Source organism: Lepidochelys olivacea (assembly GCF_965140295.1).
Source record: "Lepidochelys olivacea isolate rLepOli2 genome assembly, chromosome: 3".
Taxonomy (NCBI): Eukaryota; Metazoa; Chordata; order Testudines; family Cheloniidae; genus Lepidochelys; species Lepidochelys olivacea.
The window spans coordinates 99,475,773-99,499,371 of NC_140413.1; the positions used below are offsets into that span (position 1 = coordinate 99,475,773).

At 41.0% G+C, this 23,599-nt stretch overlaps 1 protein-coding gene across 1 annotated transcript in view; it reads left to right on the forward strand.

The window, feature by feature from the left end:
* The window catches only part of LAMA2 (laminin subunit alpha 2), a 458,477-nt gene that overhangs the window by 313,958 nt on the left and 120,920 nt on the right, over positions 1–23,599 (forward strand). Inside the window, exons 24-29 of the mRNA XM_084624485.1 lie at positions 863–1,006; positions 3,555–3,734; positions 4,582–4,770; positions 4,863–4,993; positions 9,314–9,431; positions 22,443–22,577. Coding sequence (XP_084480611.1) covers positions 863–1,006; positions 3,555–3,734; positions 4,582–4,770; positions 4,863–4,993; positions 9,314–9,431; positions 22,443–22,577 — 897 coding nt within the window. The remainder of the gene's footprint in view (positions 1–862; positions 1,007–3,554; positions 3,735–4,581; positions 4,771–4,862; positions 4,994–9,313; positions 9,432–22,442; positions 22,578–23,599) is intronic.

The following is a 23,599-nucleotide window of genomic DNA, read 5'->3' on the forward strand; positions in this document are numbered from 1 at the left end:
GGACCAAAAGCGGTGACATTGACCATATAAGGCTGATAGGAAAAAAAAAGTTAAACAAAAGATGTAAATGAAATTAGATAGTCAACATTCTTTCAATTTTAATACTCTGATTTGGTGTTAGTAATAGAAATAGAGATTTTTTTTCCTGGTACGTTTTATATTGACATTGTTCTTTAAATAAAAGATTCAGCTCTTTAATATTGGCTGTGAGTGTTTAAAATGCCACAGAATTGGTATAAAAATCCTTTCAAAAAGGCTCAGTGTAAATGATGGGTACATCCAGTGATACACAGTCTAGCTTTCTTTATTGGGAATAATGGCGTAGTGGAATTAAAAGTATTGACATTACAACAGTGAATAGCTGCACATTTCAGCCCTTTATATATTGTTCAATGACGCGGAAAAACAATCAGATGAAGAGAGAAAGTGGGAATGTTTTACCGCCCTTGATAGTTCTATAAAAATAAATTCCTCAGCTAGTACAGTCAGTACTGTACCTTAAATATTTCTGACGTGTCAAGATAAACTCATAGCAGACAAAAGGTTTGATTAACTCATCAATTTTGGAGGGCATAATTTCACTGATTTTATCAATAAGCTATTAAGCACTTCATATCAAAAGTGCAATTTGTTGTCCTACAAGTACCTCTACCAACATGGAGCCAGCATCCTCTGCCCATACTTATCTAGTGGATGGAGGTATGATATATGTGTGATTGGAGGCTGAAAACCGTAAGCCTTAATTTTTTCCTTAAACCTACTCTTCTCATCCAAATCCCTTTATTGTGCATGGGCTGTGGGGCATGGAGTTGGTTTTGGTTTTTGGTGTGTCTAAATAAAGCTCTTCCCTGTGCTCTTGCAGGTTAACGTGGAAGGTGTCCACTGTGACAGGTGCAGGTCTGAAATGTTTGGACTCTATGCCAAAAACCCACTTGGCTGCAACAGCTGCTATTGCTTTGGTCTGACTACTCAGTGCAGTGAGGCAAAGGGACTGATCCGCATGTGGGTGAGTAGGGAACTGCTGAGCCGTGTAATGTGATAATGTAGTTTCCTGCTGGCTTCTTTTAGTCAGGCACAGAGAGGTAGCTAGGAAATGGCAAAACGTTTAAGCAATCTTTTCCCCTGCGTACTTTGAGAAGTAGAGAGAGGAGCATGTTCCATTAGACAATCAGGGTCAAGGCATTACAAAAAATTGTTTGATAGTGTAATAGATGTCAAGCCAAAGTAAAGCTATTAAAACCCAGTAAAAAGCAGTGTATTCAAGTGTGGGAAAATTGTACGGTGAAGATCCAGCACACTAGAGCACTGACACAGAGATGAGAATCAGAACTTGTTGCAGTTTCCCTAACCATATTCCAGGGTCATTGTTGCTTGTAGTTAAATATGTCGATTTGATTTGATTTGATTAACTCCTCATTTTTCCCCTTATAATTTTTTTTAAAGTTGTGCTTGTGATAGATGCTGATCCATTTAAATCCTGGGTTGGTGGGTGGAGCCCAACTGAACAACAAAAGACCTGTCCCCCCAGAAGAGAGAGTTACCACAGATCCCATGCTGGATTGATAGTCCTCGTGACTGAAGTCCTCTGTTTATCTCTAGCACTTTTTCTTCCCTCCTGATAGACGGAGAGGGATTCCAGATGAGCTGTGTTGGTGCAACTTTATCAATCCGATGTGGGTTGGGTCGAGAGGAAGGTGATAAGACCAGTCATGCCACAGAGCTAATGAAAGCATCAATCCTTTTGCAAACTCTGTTTTGGTCTTTACATGAGGGAATAAAGCTGAAGCATTATTTAAAGCTGGGGGTTTTTTTATTCTCTTTTTATTCGCTCCTCTTTGAATTCTGAGATTTAAACAAGACTTTGCAGATTCACATTATAGGCTACCTGGGCCTTTATAGTTTTGAATACTCCAGTCTATCTCAAAACAGAGTCAGTGCCATTTGAAAAGCCATAAATTCACAAACTTCATGCGGCTGATGAAAATCTTTAATGCAGTTCACGTGTGTTAACCATTTTCTTGCTGGTTGATGTACTTGGTGAATAGTAGCAAGACCCACTCCAGGAACATGACTTTGAAGTTGGCAGCTGGAACGAATACTTCCAAGTCCTGTCACTGAACAACAGGTCCTGAAAATATAATCAGCACAATAATTGAATACCGTGCTGTGCCTCTCCTCTTCCTCAGTGCCCAAATGGCATTTTGTGAAACCCAGATGTGATTTCTTCATTAGCTTAATTGTTGTTCCTGACTCCTTAGCATTATGGTGTCTGCATTTCTGATTTTTTATTTTATTGTTCTCTGTGTTTGTCCAGCTTGCTGCATGCTTTCTATGAACAATCTCGGTAATTCTGGGCAGAAGTTATTCCAGTTTTCTTTTAACCACAGCAGTGATTTGGCTGGCATATTATTGGTTTTCTTTCAGTGAGGTTGCTAACATCTAAATAGTTGTGGAATACCATTACATTATCCAATCAGTGCGACTTTTGGGCTCACACAGTTTAGTGTATTTGAGAACACAGTAATTTGTTTGAATTTTAAATGAAAAAGATACAAGTGGGGCTGGGCAGTACAATGAGTTCATGCACTTGCCTGAGACTCAAAACAGATTAGAACTGGAAAAGGAGATATTTTGTATCTTTGTATGTTTTTGCTCCAAAAACTCTCAATAACATGGCATGTTTCTTGTTATCATCCTCTTTACCATTTGCAATGAAGTACTGTGAGAATCTCTGAGTACTGAATCCAGTTATCCCATTCTGCATCATACTCTTTCATTTTTCCATATGCAGCCATATGGAAAGGCAAAAAAAGGTTTTTACTTGCACAGTATGTAGAACTGTCTGATGGTTGTTTTCAGTTTATCCTCATTGCCAATGTAGTATATGGAGACCCAAAATGGATTAGAACTGAAAAAGGAGATATTTTATTGTGGTACAGGATCACAAAGACAACTAATCAGTCTCCATCTTGGAAAAAATTCCTCACATTGCTCCAACCCAGTGGCGCATGCTCAGTACAGTCTTAGAGCTTCTAACAGTAAATAGTTATTCTCACATTCGCTGTCCGTTAGCAATAAATGTAACAAAAATGCCTATATTACGCCTGTCTACCCTGTAAGTCTAGATCTTAAGTGAAAATAACAGGTGTGTTTCATCGTAATATAAGATTCTCAGACTCTGTACAGAGGTGTGGCCCAGGACTGAAATAACAGACATAGCAAAGTCTTATGAACAAGCTACATTGGCAAAGGTCTGTGAAGAGCTTGCAGACACGTGCTCATATCACACGGTGTTTGGCTCTAGCCAGTGCTGCTTTTTCCTCACTGTCATGAGCACTAAATGCAAAGGGCTAGATGGTGGAACTCTTGCAGTGCACAACACTTACTCAAATAGTTCTGTTTAGTGGGACTACGCACATGACTAAGGGCTAGTGTGAAATAAGTACAACCAGTTTTTAAGAGAATAAAAAATAAAAGAATAACGAGACTTTGCCTACATGAAAAAAGCTTGAAAAAATATTTTTTTTTCTTTTTAATCCCTTTAATATGTGCAGCTGACGTTGAAGCCAGAACAGATGGTTCTTCCACTGGTAGATGAAAACCTTCAGGACAATACTACCAGAGGGGTTGTATTCCAGCATCCAGAGATAGTAGCTAACATTGAACTGGTGATGCAAGATCTCCAATCAGAACCTATTTACTGGAAACTTCCAGAGCAATTTGAAGGACGAAAGGTAAAGATGATTTCTTTGAATTCTGACAAAAATTGACATTTTATAAATGCTTCTGATTCCTCTATTGGGAAAATTACAGCAAACTGGAAGGTGCTTGCAAAGAATAAATATTTTTGTCAGTACCGTTTGTCAAGGAAAAATTGTCACAAAAATAATTGGAAATTCTATTAATTGTCATCAAAACTTGGAATCCTGTAACATCAATACTATCTTAAACTAGATATTTAATCATATAAATATATAAGAAATATGTTGCTAATGGGAATTTTATTGTCCATCGAAGGCAATGATAGCCAACAGATCTGTCAGGAATTCCAGATTTTACCTTGTGATTTTATTTATTTGCACAAGATGGAGCTTTTCACAAAACTACTACTAAAAAAAAGGTGGGGGGATTGTATTAAGTTAATATTTCACTCAGGTGACTCCCTGCCTCTCCCAATCTGACAGAAATGTTACACAAGCTTTGTATGTCTTGTGTAGACACAGTTTGTTGAAAATGTTTGAAACAGCCTTCTCTTTGGGCCTTTTGCACCTCTATGGCTCTATTGTGTGTTGCACTTTTGAAGTCCCCTGATTGGGCTCATGGGAATGTTGATATTCCCACAGACTCTCACAAAGAGGGACATTTATTTTTACAGTTCTGCAGAAACAGATTACCTTCATGTACGTCTGTGCACAATCCTTGATCTCCATGTATTCCAAGTAGCACATGCCTCTGTGTACACACACACACACACACGCGTGCGTATTTATACATCCATTTGTAATACTTACATATCCATCATGTATACACAGAGATATATTTGTAGCTAACTGTAACTGGTATCTCTGTTTGCTTTGTTAGCTGACTGCTTATGGAGGGAAACTGAAATATGCTATCTACTTTGAAGCACGCGAGGAGACGGGTTTTGCTACCTATAATCCTCAAGTCATCATCAGAGGTGGGCCTCCCACACGTACTAGAACTATCATCCGGCATATGGCTGCCCCTTTGATTGGCCAGCTGACGAGGCATGAGATAGAGATGACCGAGGTAACGTTTTAGTCAGTTCTGTTTCAGAATGTTAACCCTTGGTTCTGTTGATACTGTTAACTGGCTGGCTTTTGTGTTACTGTTTCCTTCAGCATGAATGGAGATATGGTGATGACGCAAGAGTCAGTAGTACTGTGACACGTGAGGACTTCATGGATGTGCTGTACAACATTCATTACATTCTTATTAAGGCTTCTCATGGCAGCATCATGAGACAAAGCAGGTAACAATTTCATGCAATAGCCTGAAATACTGCAGTCATCCCAGCTAATTCACTTGAGACTTCAAACTGATTTTTTAATCCAGGCACAAAATCAGTGGGATGTACAAGAAGAGTAGGGTGTCCAGTATAGCTGGAGAAGTGGAAGAAAGGAATTGTATTAAGAGAAAACCATAATTATTGTAGCCAAATGAGACTTTTATTCTCAGTATCCCAAAGCCAAGAAAAAAGCAAAAATATATTTTGTAAACAGATTTGAATGCTATGCAAATATTGTGTTATTATATAAATATGAATTTTGGCCTGTGAAATATTTGTCTCTTGGCAATCAGTAGTGAATAAATGATTAGTGATGCAAATAGTGCCCAGTTACAATGACACTAGGCATATATAGGCAAATTAAAAGTAATAGGCTACAAATATCTCTATCAAGATATAGTATTTCGAGAAGGTACTACTATGGTGGTAGAATTAAAAAGATATAGTGTAACTTTGCAATATTTGTGTAACAGAGACATGGAAGACTAGTATCTGTGCCCTAAAAGTGATAGAAGCAGATGGTTGTTATTTATTATTAATTATTAATTTTTGTAAGTAATTTTAAAGGAACTAACCATCCATTCTCCAAAACTTGGATGTCCCCTGCAGCTGCGGGTGTCAGTCGGTTCATATTGTCTATTTTTGGCATGGTTAATTTACAACATTGTGTGATGTGCACAGGGAAACCTCAGCTTAGAGGAGTGGGAAAGTAATTCTGATACCTCATGGAAAACTTTGAAAAGCATTCTCTTTGCTCCGGAAAAATATTCCATCAATTTATATCAATCACTGTTAGCACTACAGAGCCCAGCTCAGCTGTGGAGGGTGAGGTGACTATCCTGGTTCATGCATCATAAGAAAAAATGCTATATGATTTTCATTTTCAGAATCTTTATGCTGAGGTGTACAGAGATGGACACCTTATTCACAGCTAGCTACACCAAAGCATAATGCACCTTGATTGGGTCAGGGCTACCAATAATGATGTGTAAATCAGGAGACGAGAGATCGGCTTTCCAATTTCAGGGTGTGTTTGCAAGGATAGCAGTTACAAAACCAAGATGCCATTTTTACAGAGTCACATTACAGGGTATAGCCTTTTATATAGCAGTGGGACTTGTTAAAGAGTTAATCTGTTCCCTTTCTGGTACCTCTCCACCTGAAGTCATAGTCCTTGTGTATGATATCACAACTGATATGAAGATAATTGTCACAATTATCACAATTATGATATCTGTCTAGGCATTTATATAATGCTCATCACCATGATATTTGAGACACTAGGTGGAGAATTAGCAGGCAAACCCCTGCAATCTATACTCAAGCAAAATGCCTGTTGATTTCAGAGGAAATGTCATTTGAATAAGAACAGCAGAATCAATCCCAAAAATTCCTTAGAAGTCATTGGAAGATTTCCCTAAGAACTAGAGACTTAGATTTAGGAGAGAAGTTAAACCACAGACTTAAGTCCATCCCTATTCAGAACAGCCCTTATGCACATGCTTACCTTTGAACATGTTCTTAAGTCCAGTGACTTATAGTTAAGCATGTGCTTTAGTTGTGTCCTGGATGCTTTCCTGATTTGGAGCCTAACTCTTAACAAGCAAAGCTTCTCTTCTCACCCAGTTGCCATTAGAAATAAAGTCTGAGGGAAGAGAGTTATAGAAAAAATTATTATAAAGGGCTGCTGTCAATTTTTTTCAAAGTGTACAATGAGGAGTTAGATTTCAGAGTAGCAGCCGTGTTAGTCTGTGTTCACAAAAAGAAAAGGAGTACTTGTGGCACCTTAGAGACTAACCAATTTATTTGAGCATAAGCTTTTGGGAGCTACAGCTCACTTCATTGGATGCATCAGAAGAAGTGAGCTGTAGTTCCCGAAAGCTTATGCTCAAATAAATTGGTTAGTCTCTATGGTGCCACAAGTACTCCTTTTCTTAATGAGGAGTTAATAGCTCTTTAATTCTAACATAGAAATTCTTTCAACTCAAATGTTTAAAAAAGCAGAGCTGCAGATGACTGATATACTGTACAAAAACACTGTCAATGAAAATTCAAACCAGACCTAAGTGTAATATAGTTTAATTCTAATGTTAGCCCTATATTAGCCATATAATTTATAATTTGTTTTTGTAAGAAAGCTATGCTATTAAGGAGAGTTATTTAGAGGTTTCTACTCAAAATCCAAAGGCAAACATTTTTCTCCTACTGTGTTCATTTTGTTCTCCTTTTTCACTTTCACCACTCAAAATTGAAATATTTCTTTCATAGATTCAAATTAGATTTTGTTTTGCTCATCAGGCAACTGGATTTTGATAATAAATTAGTTTGGATTGGAAGTATGCTTTCAATTTTACTGTTAATTATTTCAGAATACTAGATGCTGATCAGGAAGCAGTGGTTAGACTGATTCTTATTAGACATGCTTCAGGAAGCAACTGAACCTAACCTACCTTAAGTAACACTTTTCCCCAGACAACAAATAGCTTTTTGGTCCCAAAGTATATTGTTATGTAAATTCAGCTCTGGGACAGTATATAGTTTGTGCCGTACACAGAGCATTGTCTCTGGTTTATGACTAAGGGCTTCAGTGCGGGCTGTACAGGCATGACAGGGACCTTCAATTCGTACTTGTATTGCTAGCCCATGCTGAAGATTGCAGTGTAGGCATATCCTGGATCTTGAAGATGATGGGGAAGCAGATTCCACTCTGTTTTTATATTAAATGTACAGGGAGTTCCATTCAAGCTTGTGTTGACACTCCATACAAAAACAATAATTTTGGACCCTATTTATTTTGCAGTCCGTTGTTTTTGTCTCCTTGTTCTACTTCTCTATTCCAGGTGACCCTCCTTCTCAAGTAGGGACAAAGGTATATAGGCTGGAAAGTGCTGCTGTCACTTGGGACATTGCATTGACTCAAGAAATTAGTGGTGAACTCCGGATCCCATTGAAGTCAATTGCAAAACTCACATTGATTTGAATGGGTCAGGATTTCACCCTAGATTTGCTTATGGTCTTCTTAATGTCGACACCTATATACCAAGATGATAGGTGCAATAGACATGCCTAAACAAACAGATCAGTATAACTGGGGGTGGGGGTGGAGAAATCTGTGAATTGGGTGATTTGGGAGTATGAACAGGAGCTAATTATTTCCATAAGTTTCTTTGTGCTAATGCCTACACACAGATATTTAATAAATAAATTCTGGATGGATTAGCTTCTTTACTTTGATTTAACTTTTACTATAAGTATTCATATTCAATGATAGAAGAGAAAGAAATTTCCTCTCCTTGCTTAGATTTGGAATTATTTTTGGAAGCTTTAAAATTTACGTGGCTTGTCCTATATTTTTTACTTATTAAAGAACAACAAATGTTTTCACAGTTTAGTATTCATTTAAACAAAAGAAGAAGGAGAGAGCTAAAATACCTCCTTTCGGCAAAGCAACAATTTTGCAATGCCCTGGAATAAACTAATGCTTTAGAACTGTCTTTTGCTGTCATTGTCCATGCTTCATTTGTTGCCCTTTAGAATCATTTTGTCTGTTCGGTGTATGTGGGGAGGATAGTTGGGAGATGAGGGTATAAGATATTAATATAATCAAGTGGACATTTGGAGAGGGAAAGAGTCCGTAGTCCCAATGTGAAACATACTTTTTTCCAACATTAACCAACTTCTATGTGTTTCTTTGTTTTAAACATTTTGCTTGTTTGTCCTTGTGATTCTGAGGGAAAAAATGAATTCTGGCTGTCTTAAAATTGCTGCTAAAAGGCAATTGACTGTCCAACGTCTTTGAAGTCTGTTCTACAGCTTGTGAGATTGCTTTAGTTGCTGGGGGAACATTTTATTTTTAAAAAATGCCTCATTGGAAGCATATTTAGTGAATAAAGTTATTATTGCACTTCTGTGAATTGTGAACTGGATCCGGGTTTAGTGTGTGACATCAATTTCTTAACGATCTGTTCAAATGAGGAATCAGATATGAGCTTTTGTCAGTATTCTGGGCTGCAAATAAAAAAGGGGAGATGGAACTAAGAAGAGTACACCAGTTAGTTAAACTTCAGGATAGAAATGGAAAATCAGAATGAAGGTATGTTGGATTTAAAGTTTCCTTCATACACAGGCAAAAATAGAGCATTTTTTGTCTCATGTCATTGAGGCCAAGAGGATTGAAGACAGCCAAATGAAGCCTTTTTCTCCTGAACTGGCTGACTTTGAACCTTTATTGAAACAATGCTTTATGGAGTTGATAAGCTTTGTTTGCCGGTTTGTGTTTTCCAGAATTTCTGAGATCTCGATGGAAGTTGCTGAAGAAGGCAATGTGTCTGGAATGAGTCCTCATGCTCACTTGATTGAGAAATGTGACTGCCCGCTGGGTTATTCTGGCTTGTCATGTGAGGTACAGTTTCTGGTTAACCTCCATTAAATGTCTTTACTCTGTATTTGTCTTTCAGCAGAAATGGTCTGAGAAGAGTTTCAAACAATAACTGTGCTTAACTAAGCCACCCACTCTCCCTTAATTTTATTCCCTCTGTTCCTTCTCTCCCAGGTCCTCATCCGACAAAGTGTTTAAGCACTTATTTAACTTTAAGCAGATGAGTAGTCCCATTGAAGTCATTGGAATTATTCATGTGCTTAAAGTTAAGCACATTAAACTTTGCTGGATCAAGACCTCAGCACTTGAGTTGTGTGTGCAGTAGAAGTCAATGAAACTTGTTGAAAGAGATGAGGTGTAAACAGTAGAACCTCAAAGATAAAAAAACACCAGAGTTACGGACTTACTGGTCAGCCAGATACCATGTGGAACCAAAAGCAATCAGTCAGGCAGGTCCTCCAGGAAACCATTTTGAAGCACTTGAAGGAGAGGAAGGTGATCAGGAACAGTCAACATGGATTCACCAAGGGCAAGTCATGCCTGACCAACATGATTGCCTTCTATAATGATAACTGGCTCTGTGCATGTGGGGAAAGCAGTGGACGTGATATATCTCCCACAGTATTGTTGCCAGCAAGTTAAAAAAGTATGGATTGGATGAATGGACTATAAGGTGGATAGAAAGCTGGTTAGATTGTTGGGCTCAATGGGTAGTGATCAACAGCTCACTATCTAGTTGGCAGCCGGTATCAAGCAGAGTGCCCCAGGTGTCAGTCCTGGGGCCGGTTTTGTTCAACATCTTTATTAATGATCTGGAGGATGGTGTGGATTGCACCCTCAGCAAGTTCACAGATGACACTAAGCTGCGGGGAGAGGTAGATATGCTGGAGGTTAGGGCTAGGGTCCAGAGCGACCTAGACAAATTGGAGGATTGGGCCAAAAGCAATCCGATGAGGTTCAACAAGGACAAGTGATGAGTCCTGCACTTAGGACAGAAGAATCCCATGTACTTCTACAGGCTGGGGACCGACTGGCTAAGCAGCAGTTCTGCAGAAAAATACCTGGGGATTACAGTGGATGAGAAGCTGGATAGGAGTCAGCAGTGTGCCCCTGTTGCCAAGAAGGCTAACAGCAGATGGAGGGAACTGATTATTCCCCTCTATTTGGCACTTGTGAGGCAACATCTGGAATATTGCATCCAGTTTTTGAATCCCCCACTACAGAAAGGATGTAGACAAATTGGAGAGAGTCCAGCGGAGGGCAACGAAAATGATCAGCGGGCTGGGGCACATGATTTATGAGGTGAGGCTGAGAGAATTGGGCTTGTTTAGCCTGCAGAAGAGAAGAGTGAGAGGGGATTTGATAGCAGCCTTCAACTACCTGAAAGGGGGTTCCAAAGAGGATGGAGCTAGGCTGTTCTCAGTGGTGGCAGATGACAAAACAGGGAACAACAGTCTCAAGTTGCAGTAGGGGTGGTCTAGGTTGGATATTAGGAAACACTGTTTTACCAGGAGGGTGCAGGGCTGGCCTTATCATGAAGCAAACTGAGGCGGCCACCTCAGGTGCCAGACTGGGGAGGGGGGAGGGCGCCACTAGGACCCAGAGTGTAGAAAATTGTGTCTGCTGGTGGTGCATATGTATTCTGTCTGCTCTAGGTGCACAGAGATGGTGGAGTGCTGTGCTGGAGGAAGGAGGGCACAAGAGGCATAACAGGCAGGCAGGAGAAAAGGTGAGAGGTAATAACAGAAAGCAGCAGCAGCTGCAGGGAGAGAGAGGAGGAGGAGACTCTTGTGTACCTCTCTAACACCCCCAGGAGCCTGGACTGATTAACATCAGCTTCTCAGGGAGCTTCCTGTTTCCTGCTGCTTCCCTGAACCCACTGGAGGAGAACAGGCAGTCAACTGAAGTAGTAGGAGCCAGTTAGGCCCTTAAGACGTTGATATCTTCCCTCACTCAGGCCCTGCTACCAGCCTGTTTATTTGTCCCATTTAATTGAGTGTTGAGAGCCACTATAGCTGGCACAGAACAGCAGTCATGAGTGAAAGAAGAAAACGCCCCTCTGGGGCAGCATTCAGAAAAAGAAAGCAAGCAAAGGAAGCTTTTCTATCTAAGCAGGAAGGAGCTCTCCTGAGATACATAGACACAAATGTTCACGGCAAGCCTTCTGGCCCCAGTGAGGGTGAGGAGTGAGGAGAGTGGTGTGAGTGGTGAGGAGATGCCTGATCTTCCAATTAGTCAGAGTGCAGGTGACCTAGCAGCTACTGCAGCATCCATATCTCCATCTCAAATGGATGTAACCCTGCACATTCTGAAGAAAAGTGTAGATCAGAGAAGAGTGTGGTGGAGGTGCAAGAAACACCTGCTGCTGAGTTTAGTTTCTTAAGTCTAGATGATCCAGGACTGTGGACCCACTTGAGCAGTAGCCTGAGGGACTTCCTTGTACTGCATGGGCCAGAGCAAGTGAAAAACTTCACGTTACCCAAAGACAATGAAAATAGAAGTTTCCATCCAACACATTACCGACATGAAATCCCCAATCGTGACAAAGTGGAGAGGCCATGGCTTATGTACTCAAAACCCCAGAAAGCTGCATACTGTTTTTGTTGCGAACTCTTCCAGTCTAATGTTCCAGCCACATTGGGTTCTACAGGAACAAAGGACTGGAAAAATCTGGCTAGAAATCTGGCATGCTGTGAGAAGGCAGCAAATCACCAGAGAGCATTCCATAGGTGGAAAGAGCTTGAGATAAGACTAAGGTTAAAGGCCTCATAGATGATCAGCATCAAGAGAAGATTGCATCAGAGTCTCTTTACTGGCAAAATGTTCTGAAAAGGCTCATTGCCATTGTGAGAATGCTTGCTACCCAAAACCTAGCACTGTGTGGCACTTCAGATCAGCTGTATGTGCCAAACTATGGAAACTTCCTTAAAATTGTGGAGCTGATGGCTGAGTTTGATTCTGTACTCCAGGAGCATCTAAGAAGAGTCAACACCCAAGAAATGTACACACACCGCTACCTTGGAAAAACAATTCAAAATGAGATTATACAGTTACTGGCAACAAAAGTCAAACAGAAAATTGTGGCAGATCTGAAGTCAGCAAGATATTACTCTGTTATTCTGGACTGCACACCTGACATCAGCCATATGGAACAAATGGCTTTAATGGTGCGTTTTGTAACAACAACTGAACCTAGAGAAAATGTCCCTTCAACGGTGACTGTCAGAGAACATTTTATAGAATTTATTGATTTTGATGATACTACAGGAGCTGGTATGACAAATGTGCTTCTTAAAATGCTGGAAGATACGGGAATTGTGATAGGTGACATGAGAGGTCAGGGGTACGATAATGGTGCCAACATGAGAGGAAAGAGCAGAGGAGTGCAGACATGGATCCGAGAGTTAAACCCTCAAGCTTTTTTTGTCCCATGCAGTTCTCATTCATTGAACTTGATGGTCAGTGATTCAGCATCAGCTTCTAGTGAGGCTGCTGAAATTTTAAATGTAATTCAAAGCATCTATGTATTTTTCTCTGCATCAACTCATTGATGGCAGATTTTGAAGCACCATCTGGGAACATCCTCTCTGACACTAAAACCACTGAGTGCCACACGATGGGAAAGTCAAGAGGAGGTGATAAAGCCTATCAAACACCAAATTGGGAAGATAGATGATGCCATAGTTGCCATTATGGAGGATAATGCTATGACAGGAACTGTTCATGGGAGAACAGTGGCAGAGGGAAATGGAATCACCAGAAACATACATAACTTCAAATTGCTGTGTGGCTTAGTGTTGTGGCATGACATACTGTTTGAAATAAATATTGTAAGCAAGAGACTCCAAGGCGTTGACTTTGATATATCTGGAGCAATGGAACAACTGGACAAAGCAAAGTCATACCTACAGTCTTACCAGTCAGATGAGGGATTTCAAAACATTCTGAAGAGTGCACAGAAGTTGCCAGAGGAACTTCACACTGAAGCTATTTTCCCACCCATTCAAGAATACAAGAGTCCCCGAAGAAGAAGACATTTTGATTACGAGGCACGGGATAATCCCATTAGAGACCCCAAACAACAATTCAAAGTTCAATTCTTTAACCAGGTGCTAGATTGTGCAATACAGTCAGTTGAAGAACGTTTCATGAAGCTCAAGAAACACAGCAGTATATTTGGGATGTTGTATGATATTCCAAAACTCCTCACTCTACCTGAGGAAGACCTACACCAGCAATGCAGGTCACTAGAGACAGTGTTGACACATGATGACATGCGCGATATTGATGTGCGTGATTTAGGTGATGAACTGAAAGCCCTTTCAAGATACATTTCAGCAGGATCAACTCCAAAGGCTGTTCTGGAATATATGTGCACAAATAAAGACCACCCTCTTTCCAAATGCTTTTGTTGCTCTGCGCATACTTCTAACCCTTCCTGTAACAGTTGCCAGTGGAGAACACAGCTTCTCCAAGCTGAAGTTAATAAAACCACATCTACGCTCCACAATGACACAGGAGAGGCTGGTCGGCCTTGCAGCCATCTCAATAGAGCATGAGCTGGCCCAGACTGTGGACCTTCAGCAGGAAGCAGTTCAAATCTTTGCAACCAAGAAGGCACAGAAAGCACCACATTGATTATTCATACAGATAAAAATGCCAGTGTTTACTATGCAGACAAGAAAAGTTACATTTGCTGTTCAAACCTTTGAAAGTTAAGTGTTCCTTAAAATTTTTGAACAAGGCATTTTAAGTTGTTAGTTCTCCTTTATTGGGGTAGGTAGCAGAGCAGTACCATGAGAGGAGTAGAACAGGAAGAAGGCAGAATTGAGACCTTTCAAAGTTTTGGCCCAAGCGAGGGGACATGGGGCATCATTTGAGCTCCCCGCCTCAGGTGCCAAAATGTTGTGGGCCGGCCCTGGGAGGGTGGTGAAACAGTAGAATGGGTTACCTAGGGAGGTGGTGGAATCTCCATCCTTAGAGGTTTTTAAGGCCCGGCTTGACAAAGCCCTGATTGGGATAATTTAGTTGGTGTTGGTCCCCGCTTGGAGCAGGGGGTTGGACTAGATGACCTCCTGAGGTCTCTTCCAACCCTAATTGTCTGTGATTCTATGAAGGGAGTGCCAGTTTCAGTACCAGTGGGTCCCCCATAGCTAAAGCTCCAAGCCCTACTCCTCCCCCCCATCCCCCCCAGCTGAAACTGGGAGCGGAGCTGTGGGGAGCCCCGAGCCTCAGTGCCTCCTGCAGGGCAGAAGTCAGGAATGGAGCTGCAGGACTGAAGCCCTGAGCCCCAGCGCTCCCCCCAGGTGTGAAGCCCTGAGCCCTGGTGCTCCCGCAATGCAGAAGCCCTCAGCGCCCTTACCCCTGGCACCTCGAGGGTCAGAAGCTCCGATCCCCCCCACCACCCATCCAGAGCCCTCACACACACACACACACACACACACCCTCGCCCTGTGGCTGCAGCCCCCAAACCCACATCTTGTTCAGAGTTATGGAACTTTTCAGAGTTACGTACAACCTCCATTCCCAAGGTTTTTGTAACTCTGAGATTCTTCTGTATTAGCAATACCTTAGTTGTTGTGCTATCACTATCTTCTGGAGGTTAGCCTACAAATATCACTTCATGGCTATTTCTTAAAATGCTCAAATACTGCCACTGGCTTGCTATATTCTTGGCTAATTCTCTGCAGTGAATTTGAAGTTAGGTACTTGGCAAAACAGACATGAACTGACAGAGTATCACACATTCTTATTTATCACTGCAGCTGGGTGGATGCAGCCAAAAATTGTCAGTGAATTTTGAATGTTTTAAAACTAGGGTGACCAGACAACAAATGTGAAAAATCGGGACAGGGGCTGGGGGGTAATAGGAGCCTATATAAGAAAAATAAGAAAAATTCCTTTTAACTGCATTCACATCCCTTTTGCTTGTATTGAACAAATATTCTATCAAGTGCATTTACAAGCAGGAATGTTCCCCCAGAACCAAGATTTGTAAGTGGATATTACAAAACCTTTCCCTGTAGTGAATTTTGAATTTATACCTGTGCAAATTCATATTGAAAAAATTAATCTAAGTGATGCATTCATGCAGTCAGGGAATAGAAACAACAGGTAGCCTCTGAGTTCAATAAAAACAGCTTAAATTTTAAATATTAAATATTCACTATGAGTCATGAACAAACTATAGACGAAAAAATATGCACAGTGGTTATTTGGTGAATTTCACGTAATTTTCAGATCATGAGTTGTCCACAAACAAATAGTGATCTCTTTGAAATTTTTCACCACACAAGTTATTTATTATTACACCCCAAAAAACTTCATTAAAAGAACACTATTAATGTTTCAAAGTCAAACACCCAAAAGCAGAGCTGTGTAGGTGATGGAAGTTCCATTTCATGAAGTATTTTGAGTTTTGGAAATTGGGCTTTTGTCATAATGCCCAAAATCAAAACAAAAATTTTTGAATCAGGTCAAAATGAAACCTTTTCACTTCAACCTGACTCAAAATTCTTTCAACTTTTCAATTCTCTGAAAATTTTGTGAATCAAACCAAAACTTGTTTTCAATTTTTCCAATTGCAAACAAACCAAAAAATCCAGTGTTCACCCAGCTCTTATATGTGGTAATGTAATTAGAACTGTATCATTATGCACACTTTCTGGGAGGGAGAGGCAAGGTTGAAGTTACAATGTTGCCATTTCCTGCTTAATTGTGCAATCTGAATGCTCTCACAATATATATATATATATTTAATTTTAATATTCTATAAAGGATTAAGCCCCCGTATTCCAATAGGAAAAGAGAAAAATCTGATACCCAGTTGCTTTCTAGCACAGTGTAATAGGTAGTAAAGCTTGTCATATCATCTGGAATCATTTCTACGGCTTGGTTTAATCAATATCCCAAAATTGCAGTTGTAAGAGCTATGCATGTAGTATTTTTGCCTCAGATGTTTCAGAGGTGACATTGGTGTCCAAAATTTGTATTCAAGTGCATGCCCAAAATATAAGGATAAAAAAGACCTTTCCTGATAAGCACTGCTTGTATCTTTCAAAAATAGTTGTGGAAAATGCATTCAACATCCTCATAATTTACTTCATATTATAACCATATTCTGGATCATTTCATAATTTTCAAATCAATACAGATGAGAAGAATGTCAATAGCATATTTAGGCAAATGATTTAGTTTCCACTTAGGTGAGGACTTACCAAAATTGCATATACCCTAATCCTAAGGGCTCTTAGCACTTGTAAAGGGTCCCACTGTACCAGTTTGTTTTGGACAAGGACATTTTTGAGGGGGAAAACTAAGAATCTATAGTAAGGAGCAAAATTACTTCCATTTGAGATTATTCCTCTAAATTAGAATTCCTCACAAGCCATGGTAAAGGTAGATAGACTGTTTCTGTGCTTCACTGATTTTAACATATTCTAAACCAAAATAAAAGTGAGTTGAGATTACTTACTTCTGACTCTAAAGAAAATAATTGTGTTTCTACTTTCTCTCTTACTTAGATTCTTGAATGGGTCACCAATGCTTATAAACTTAACATACTGCTACAGGCTTTTGTACGAGCATAGTCAAGCACATGTCAATTAACACTCCACTCAAATATCCCACTTTTGATAGTGAAAAGCCTTTACTTCAATTTCCCTTCTGTTTTACTTTGCATCGATTTTACTGCCATGTAATGGAGGGAGAACTCCCACCCCTTCAGAAAAGCTTAAATCCTCATCAAGAGTAGGACATGACCTCATTAAGACACCCTTAATAGGATTTGGAGACCTGCTCCATTGTACATGATACTATAAAACTGAATGCCTTATCTATGAGGAACAAGGTAGGTGAGGTAATGTCTTTTATTGAACTAACTTATGTTGGTGGAAGGGGCAAGCTTCAAGCTTCAAGCTTCACAGAGCTCTTCTTCCGGCCTGGAGATAGTTACCAGAGTGTACAAGCTAAATATAAGATGGGACAGATTGTTAAGCATGAGGGGTTGTAGACCACTTCAAATAAAGGGGGCAATTAACATTTCTGCAGTCATAGGTCAATGGAGGGTTCTTAGGCAGCAGGGTGCATTACAAATTGTTGTAATGGGCTGTAACATTAATGTCTCAGTTAAGTCCATGGTTTTTAGTGTTCAGCAGAGTTATGAATTTAAATTCCCAGGCTTGTCCTTTTAAGGTTTTGTGCAGTTTTCCTTTGAGGATGAGGACTAACAGGTTAAATATGGAGTTGGGTTTTGGTTTTTTGTTTGTTTTTGTTTTTTGTAGAAAGCATTTACAGCTGATAAGGGTGTTTTTATCTTTTATCATTTTTCTGTGTGAGTTCATTTGAGAGCATAGTGATTGTCTGGTTTCACCCACATAGATGTTGTTCGGGCATTTGATGCACTGGATGAGGTACACCACATGTTGCATTAGGCATGCGTAGGACCCATGAATCTTGAAAGGTGTGTCATGGAAGGTATTGATCATTGTAACACTGGAAATATGTTTGCAGGTTTTGCATCTGTTGTTCTGGCAGCGTCTGGTCTCACTTTGAGTTGGTTTGTCCTAGTCTGTGGGAGCTTTCTTCTTCTGATGTGCTTGGCAAAGTTGGATGTGGGGGGGGGCGTTGTTTGAAGACCAAAAGTAGGGGTTCAGGAAAGATTTATTTCAGGATGTGATCCCTCAAGGATGGGTTGTAATTGTTGATACTGTGATACTGTCTAGAGTGGTTCACAAACATAGATGCCAACCTCAGGGCACACTGCCAGAAACCAAACTGGTTGTGTGTTCTATAGTTAGATACAAACCAAGTATCAAGTGTGAGCTCCTCAAGTACTCGAACAGTTTTAACATGGAGTCGCAGAGAGCCCCTTGGGGATTCTGGTCTATCTTACCACTTGGCAAGTCTGCCTTTGTGATAGATGGTCCCTTACACCAATTATCACAACAATATTCAGTATGCAGTGATGTTGTAGCTATGTCGGTCCCAGGATGTTAGAGAGACAAAGTGGGTGAGGTAATATCTTTTATTAGACCAATTTCTGTTGGAGTGAGAGAAGCTTTCAAGCTTTCACAGACCTCTTCTTCCAGTCTGGGAAACTTACTCAGGGCTTGTCTTCACGTGCACTTTAGTGAAGATGCTACTATGCCATCAGGGGAGCTTCTTCTGTTGACACAGCGCTGTTTACACCGGGACAGGGGAGTTAAGGTGGTATAACTACGTTGCTCAGGAGTGTGGATTTTTCACACCCCTGAGTGACATAGTTATACCGATATAGGACTGTAGTGTAGACATGGCCTCATAGTGTCACTGCTAAATAGTTTGTTTAGCATATGTAGTTAACCCATGTTTCAAGGGACCTATCAAGGTGAAGTGGTCGGTTTACTTACACCCCCCACTAGTCATAGGGAGGAAAGGGAAGAGGTGGAAGAGGCGGGGGGGGGTTGTTATTGGGTATAGATTGTTGTAATAAGCCATAAATTCAGTCTATTCAGTCCATGATTCTTAGTGTCTAGCAAAGTTATGAGTTTAAGCTCCCAGACTCGTCTTTTGAAAGTGTTGTGCGGGTTTTCTTTGAGGATGAGGACTGATATCCAAGCATGTTGGGGATCCCTTGCTTATGCATAAAATATTGCCATCTCCAAATTCCAAGCAGCATAATGATACAGGATCTTTGGGTCAGGGATTTTTATTCCCTTCCCCCAGAATTCAAACTGTGATGAGATGAGGGTTTGTGCACATCCGCTCTTCATGGGTGTGAGGGGAGCAGTCAACAAAGTCTTCTGTCCACTGATGTTCCACAATCGTTCATCTGGTGTCTATAGGTCTTCTTTTGTTGGACAGGAGACTGCACCTTGTGTGGTAAACAAGTATTTCATACTTAGTAATGCTTTTCCTCTGACTGGGTCGGGGGGTCTTCCAGCTTCATAGCAAACATTTTTATTGTTACAAAGCAAACACTTAAATATTACCTTATAACATGGGATACAGATATTATAAGTGAGATTAATTCATCCAGCAACTCACAAGCATTTCATAAAGTCCAAACACCAAATATAGCTCTATAAGTCTAATACCTATTTTAATAACACTAACACACAGGTGAGCCAGACTGGTTTCCAGCCATGCATTTGTCAGTCTTCAGTGAGACTTAGAGGCCTTGGCATGAGCTGGCAGCTGGGTCTGCTAGCATAACAGATACCCCATATAGGTTCTATTGTGGGGTGACACGTGATAACTAGGAGTGTGCAGTCAGTGGGGTTTGTTTTCTGTACAGGTTCTTTTGAGATATTTGGATGGCTTATTCTATGATGAGATCTACTTCTCTGGTGGTGTGTCCTTGTTTGATGAAGGCTGTTTTAAGTGTGTTTAGGTATGTATCCTGAACTTCCTCTTCAGAGCATATTATGTGGTATCTCAGTGCCTGGCTGTAGGTAACAGATTTCTTAGAGTGTCTAGTGTAGTTACTGGATCTGTGTAGGTAGATGTGGTGATCTGTGGGTTTCTTGCATATAGTGGTCTGTAATATTCCATTGTTAAAGCTGATTGAGGTGTCCAGGAACTTGATACTGGTGTGGAGGTGTTCTAAAGAGAGTTTGATGGATGGGAGGTGGTTGTTGAACTTGTGGTGAAAATCTATGAGGGAGTTTGGGTTGTCTGTCCAGAGGATGAAAATATCATTGATGGATGTGTGCTGCATTTGTCCAGAAATTCTTCCTCAAGGTGGCCCAAGGAGAGATTGGTATACTGACAAGTGATCCTGGAATCCATGGTTGTTCCCATGGTTTGGACAAAGTGTTGTTGTTAAATGTAAAGTTGTTTTGGGTGAGGATGAAATGGATGAGTTTGGCAATGTGTTTGGAATGGATTTCTGAGCTTTTTCCATTGTTGTAGATATTTGAGGCAGGCAGCAATGCCATCATATAAGGTAGATAGAAAGTTGGCTAGATTGTCGGGCTCAACGGGTAGTGATCAATGGCTCCATGTCTAGTTGGCAGCCAGTATCAAGTGCAGTGCCCCAAGGGTGAGTCCTCGGGCCAGTTTTGTTCAATATCTTCATAAATGATCTGGAGGATGGTGTGGATTGCACCCTCAGCAAGTTTGCAGATGACACTAAACTGGGAGGAGAGGTAGATACACTGGAGGGTAGGGATAGGATACAGAGGGACCTAGAAAAATTAGAGGATTGGGCCAAAAGAAATCTGATCAGGTTCAACAAGGACAAGTGCAGAGTCCTGCACTTAGAACCGAAGAATCCCATGCACCGCTACAGACTAGGGACCGAAAGGCTCGGGAGCAGTTCTGCAGAAAAGGACCTAGGGTTACAGTGGACAAGAAGCTGGATATGAGTCAACAGTGTGCCCTTGTTTCCAAGAAGGCCAATGGCATTTTGGGATGTATACGTAGGGGCATTGCCAGCAGATCGAGGGACGTGATCGTTCCCCTCTATTCGACATTGGTGAGGCCTCATCTGGAGTATGTGTCCAGGTTTGGGCCCCACACTACAAGAAGGATGTGGAAAAACTGGAAAACGTCCAGCAGAGGGCAACAAAAATGATTAGGGGACTGGAACACATGAGTTATGAGGAGAGGCTGAGGGAACTGGGATTGTTTAGTCTGCGGAAGAGAAGAATGAGGGGGGATTTGATAGCTGCTTTCAACTACCTGAAAGGGGGTTCTAAAGAGGATGGACGGTTCTCAGTGGTAGCTGATGACAGAACAAGGAGTAATGGTCTCAAGTTGCAGTGGGAGAGGTTTAGGTTGGATATTAGGAAAAACTTTTCAGGATGGTGAAACACTGGAATGCGTTACCTAGGGAGGTGATGGAATCTCCTTCCTTAGATATTTTTAAGGTCAGACTTGACAAAGCCCTGGCTGGGATGATTTAGTTGGGGATTGGTCCTGCTTTGAGCAGGGGGTTGGACTAGATGACCTCCTGAGGTCCTTTCCTACCCTGATATTCTATGATTCTATGATCATGGTGAGGGATGTTGGTGTTCAGGAAAGTGACATCCATGGTGGCAAGGATGGCGTTCTGAGGGAAGTTGTTAATGTTGCAGAGTTCCTGGAGGAAGTTGGTTGTGTCCTGGAGGAAACTGGCCCTTTTGGTGGTGATTGGTTTGAGGATTGTTTCTGTGAGACCGAGTATTCCTTCAATAACTGTGCTGTTGCATGATATAAGGGTGTGCACCAGTTCCCTTGTTTATCTTGAGAGGCATGTAGAAGATCCCTGGGGTGGGTTTGTGGGGGTTGAGGTTGTAGAGTTTCTCTTATCTAGGTACACTTTCTCCTAATGGGATGACTCTCCAAAACAATCCTGCTTTGGTTAGGTTTTTTTGTATGGTCATAGCTGTATGCTTTTGGAGATCCACATTGATATACTTACATAATAAGTTTGAAATGAAGATGAAGGGTTTGATTTTGCACATGTCAGCTTTCCTAACCATCTTTGGTGGGTTCTCAGAATTTTATTACCAAGTGGAAAAAACCAGATCAAGAATAAATTTTATTAGAGCTTTTATTATTTTTAATTCTTTACTTCTATAGTATTTAAATTATACATATATAAATAATACATGAAGAATGTTTTTGCTGAGTGTCATTGGACATTTGCTTGTTATCCATCAAGCAGATATTAGCTTGTCAACTCTGAAAAACCCACCAAGGACAAGGGAAACAGAACCCTCCTGCTTGCTCCCTGTAGCCCGTGCAACCATTTTATTTTGAAAATAAACCCTCTTTCTCAAGATATGAAGGGAAAGATGCTTGATGCACAGTGAGAAAGACTGGGTATTTTGCATGTGAATGAAAGGTCTCTGTAGCTGTACTATGAAAAGGCTGGTGCCAAGGCAGCGTTCCAGGGATTTTGCAATAATGTTTCCAATTTTTGTTGGTTCCGCTATTTGTAAAGTACTGTATGTTATTTTTAACATAGCTGGGGGCCTGGCAACTTGTAAAAGCTGCTGGTGGTGAAGATGAGCTTGCCGTACTCCCAGTTTCCATCTATTATGTGATGATCTGTTTTCCTTCTTGTAGGCATGTTCTCCAGGATTTTATAGACTGCCTTCTAGATCATCTGGCAGGAGACCTGGCCCAACCCTAGGCACCTGTGCCGCATGTCAATGCCATGGACATAGTAATATGTGTGACCCTGAAACATCTATATGTCAGGTATAAATCGTAGGCTGTTCCTAACCTAGTGCACTATGTTCTTCTAAAATTAATCTGCTGTGTGCCAAAATTGAAAATCTGGAGGTCATATTTTAATCTCTTGCTTTAAAGATGGGACACTGTCAAGGTTGCCAGACCAAAAAATGAACCTATCTTCAGAGTTTTCCCAGAATGACCTTCTTGAGTAAGGGATTCCAGTCACGTAGTGTAATTTTTTTCTCCCCCAAACTCCGGCAGGTTGAAGCAAGAAACCTGTTGAAGAAGGGTACTCCTCTTTAGCCTGGAGATACAAGAGAACCTGGGGAATGGAGATAAAAGGGGCTGGGTCGGAAGTGCCTTGGGAAATAGCAGCAATGGTCTAGAGTAAGAAGTATGTGTCTGCTGTTTATAGGGTTCCTGGGTTGGAATCCAGAGTAGTGGAGAGGCCCGGCTTTCCTTGTCAGCCACAGGTAAAGGGGCATAAACCCCAAGCAGGGGACAGGCCTTATTTGGGAGCCTGAACAGAAGAGGTTCATTTGAATTTTGTGACTGGGCCACAGGGCCAAACCACTGAAGACCCATCAAGGTCAGCCAGCAGCACGCAGGAGGCACCAAGGGTGAGAAAAGGACTGTGATACTGCACTTCGCCACTTGGAGGCACTCCAGAGGTGATTGCCCCATTACCCCTGTGAGCCCAATACGCAACTTATTGTTTGTTTCACACTAAACAACGTGCTATTCTGATAGACAATAACATCCCCTGCACTGGTGACACATTAAGATGGAGTGTTAGTTGTTTCTCCTACTTTGACGGCTGTAGCAGAGAAAGAAAGGGAAAGATAGATGAACAGGATGAGAAACTGCAGGAATACATGTGGCTAGTTGCAGGCTTCCATTCCTCCTCCACGTAAACCCATATGTAACACACACAGCATGTCTTTTGGAGAGTCTCAAAGAAGGCAGCTCCAGTGAGAACTGCATCAGAGACAGTAGTGAAGAGCTCATTCAGTGAAAAAGATCCCTTGTATCTAAGAATGTCTGAC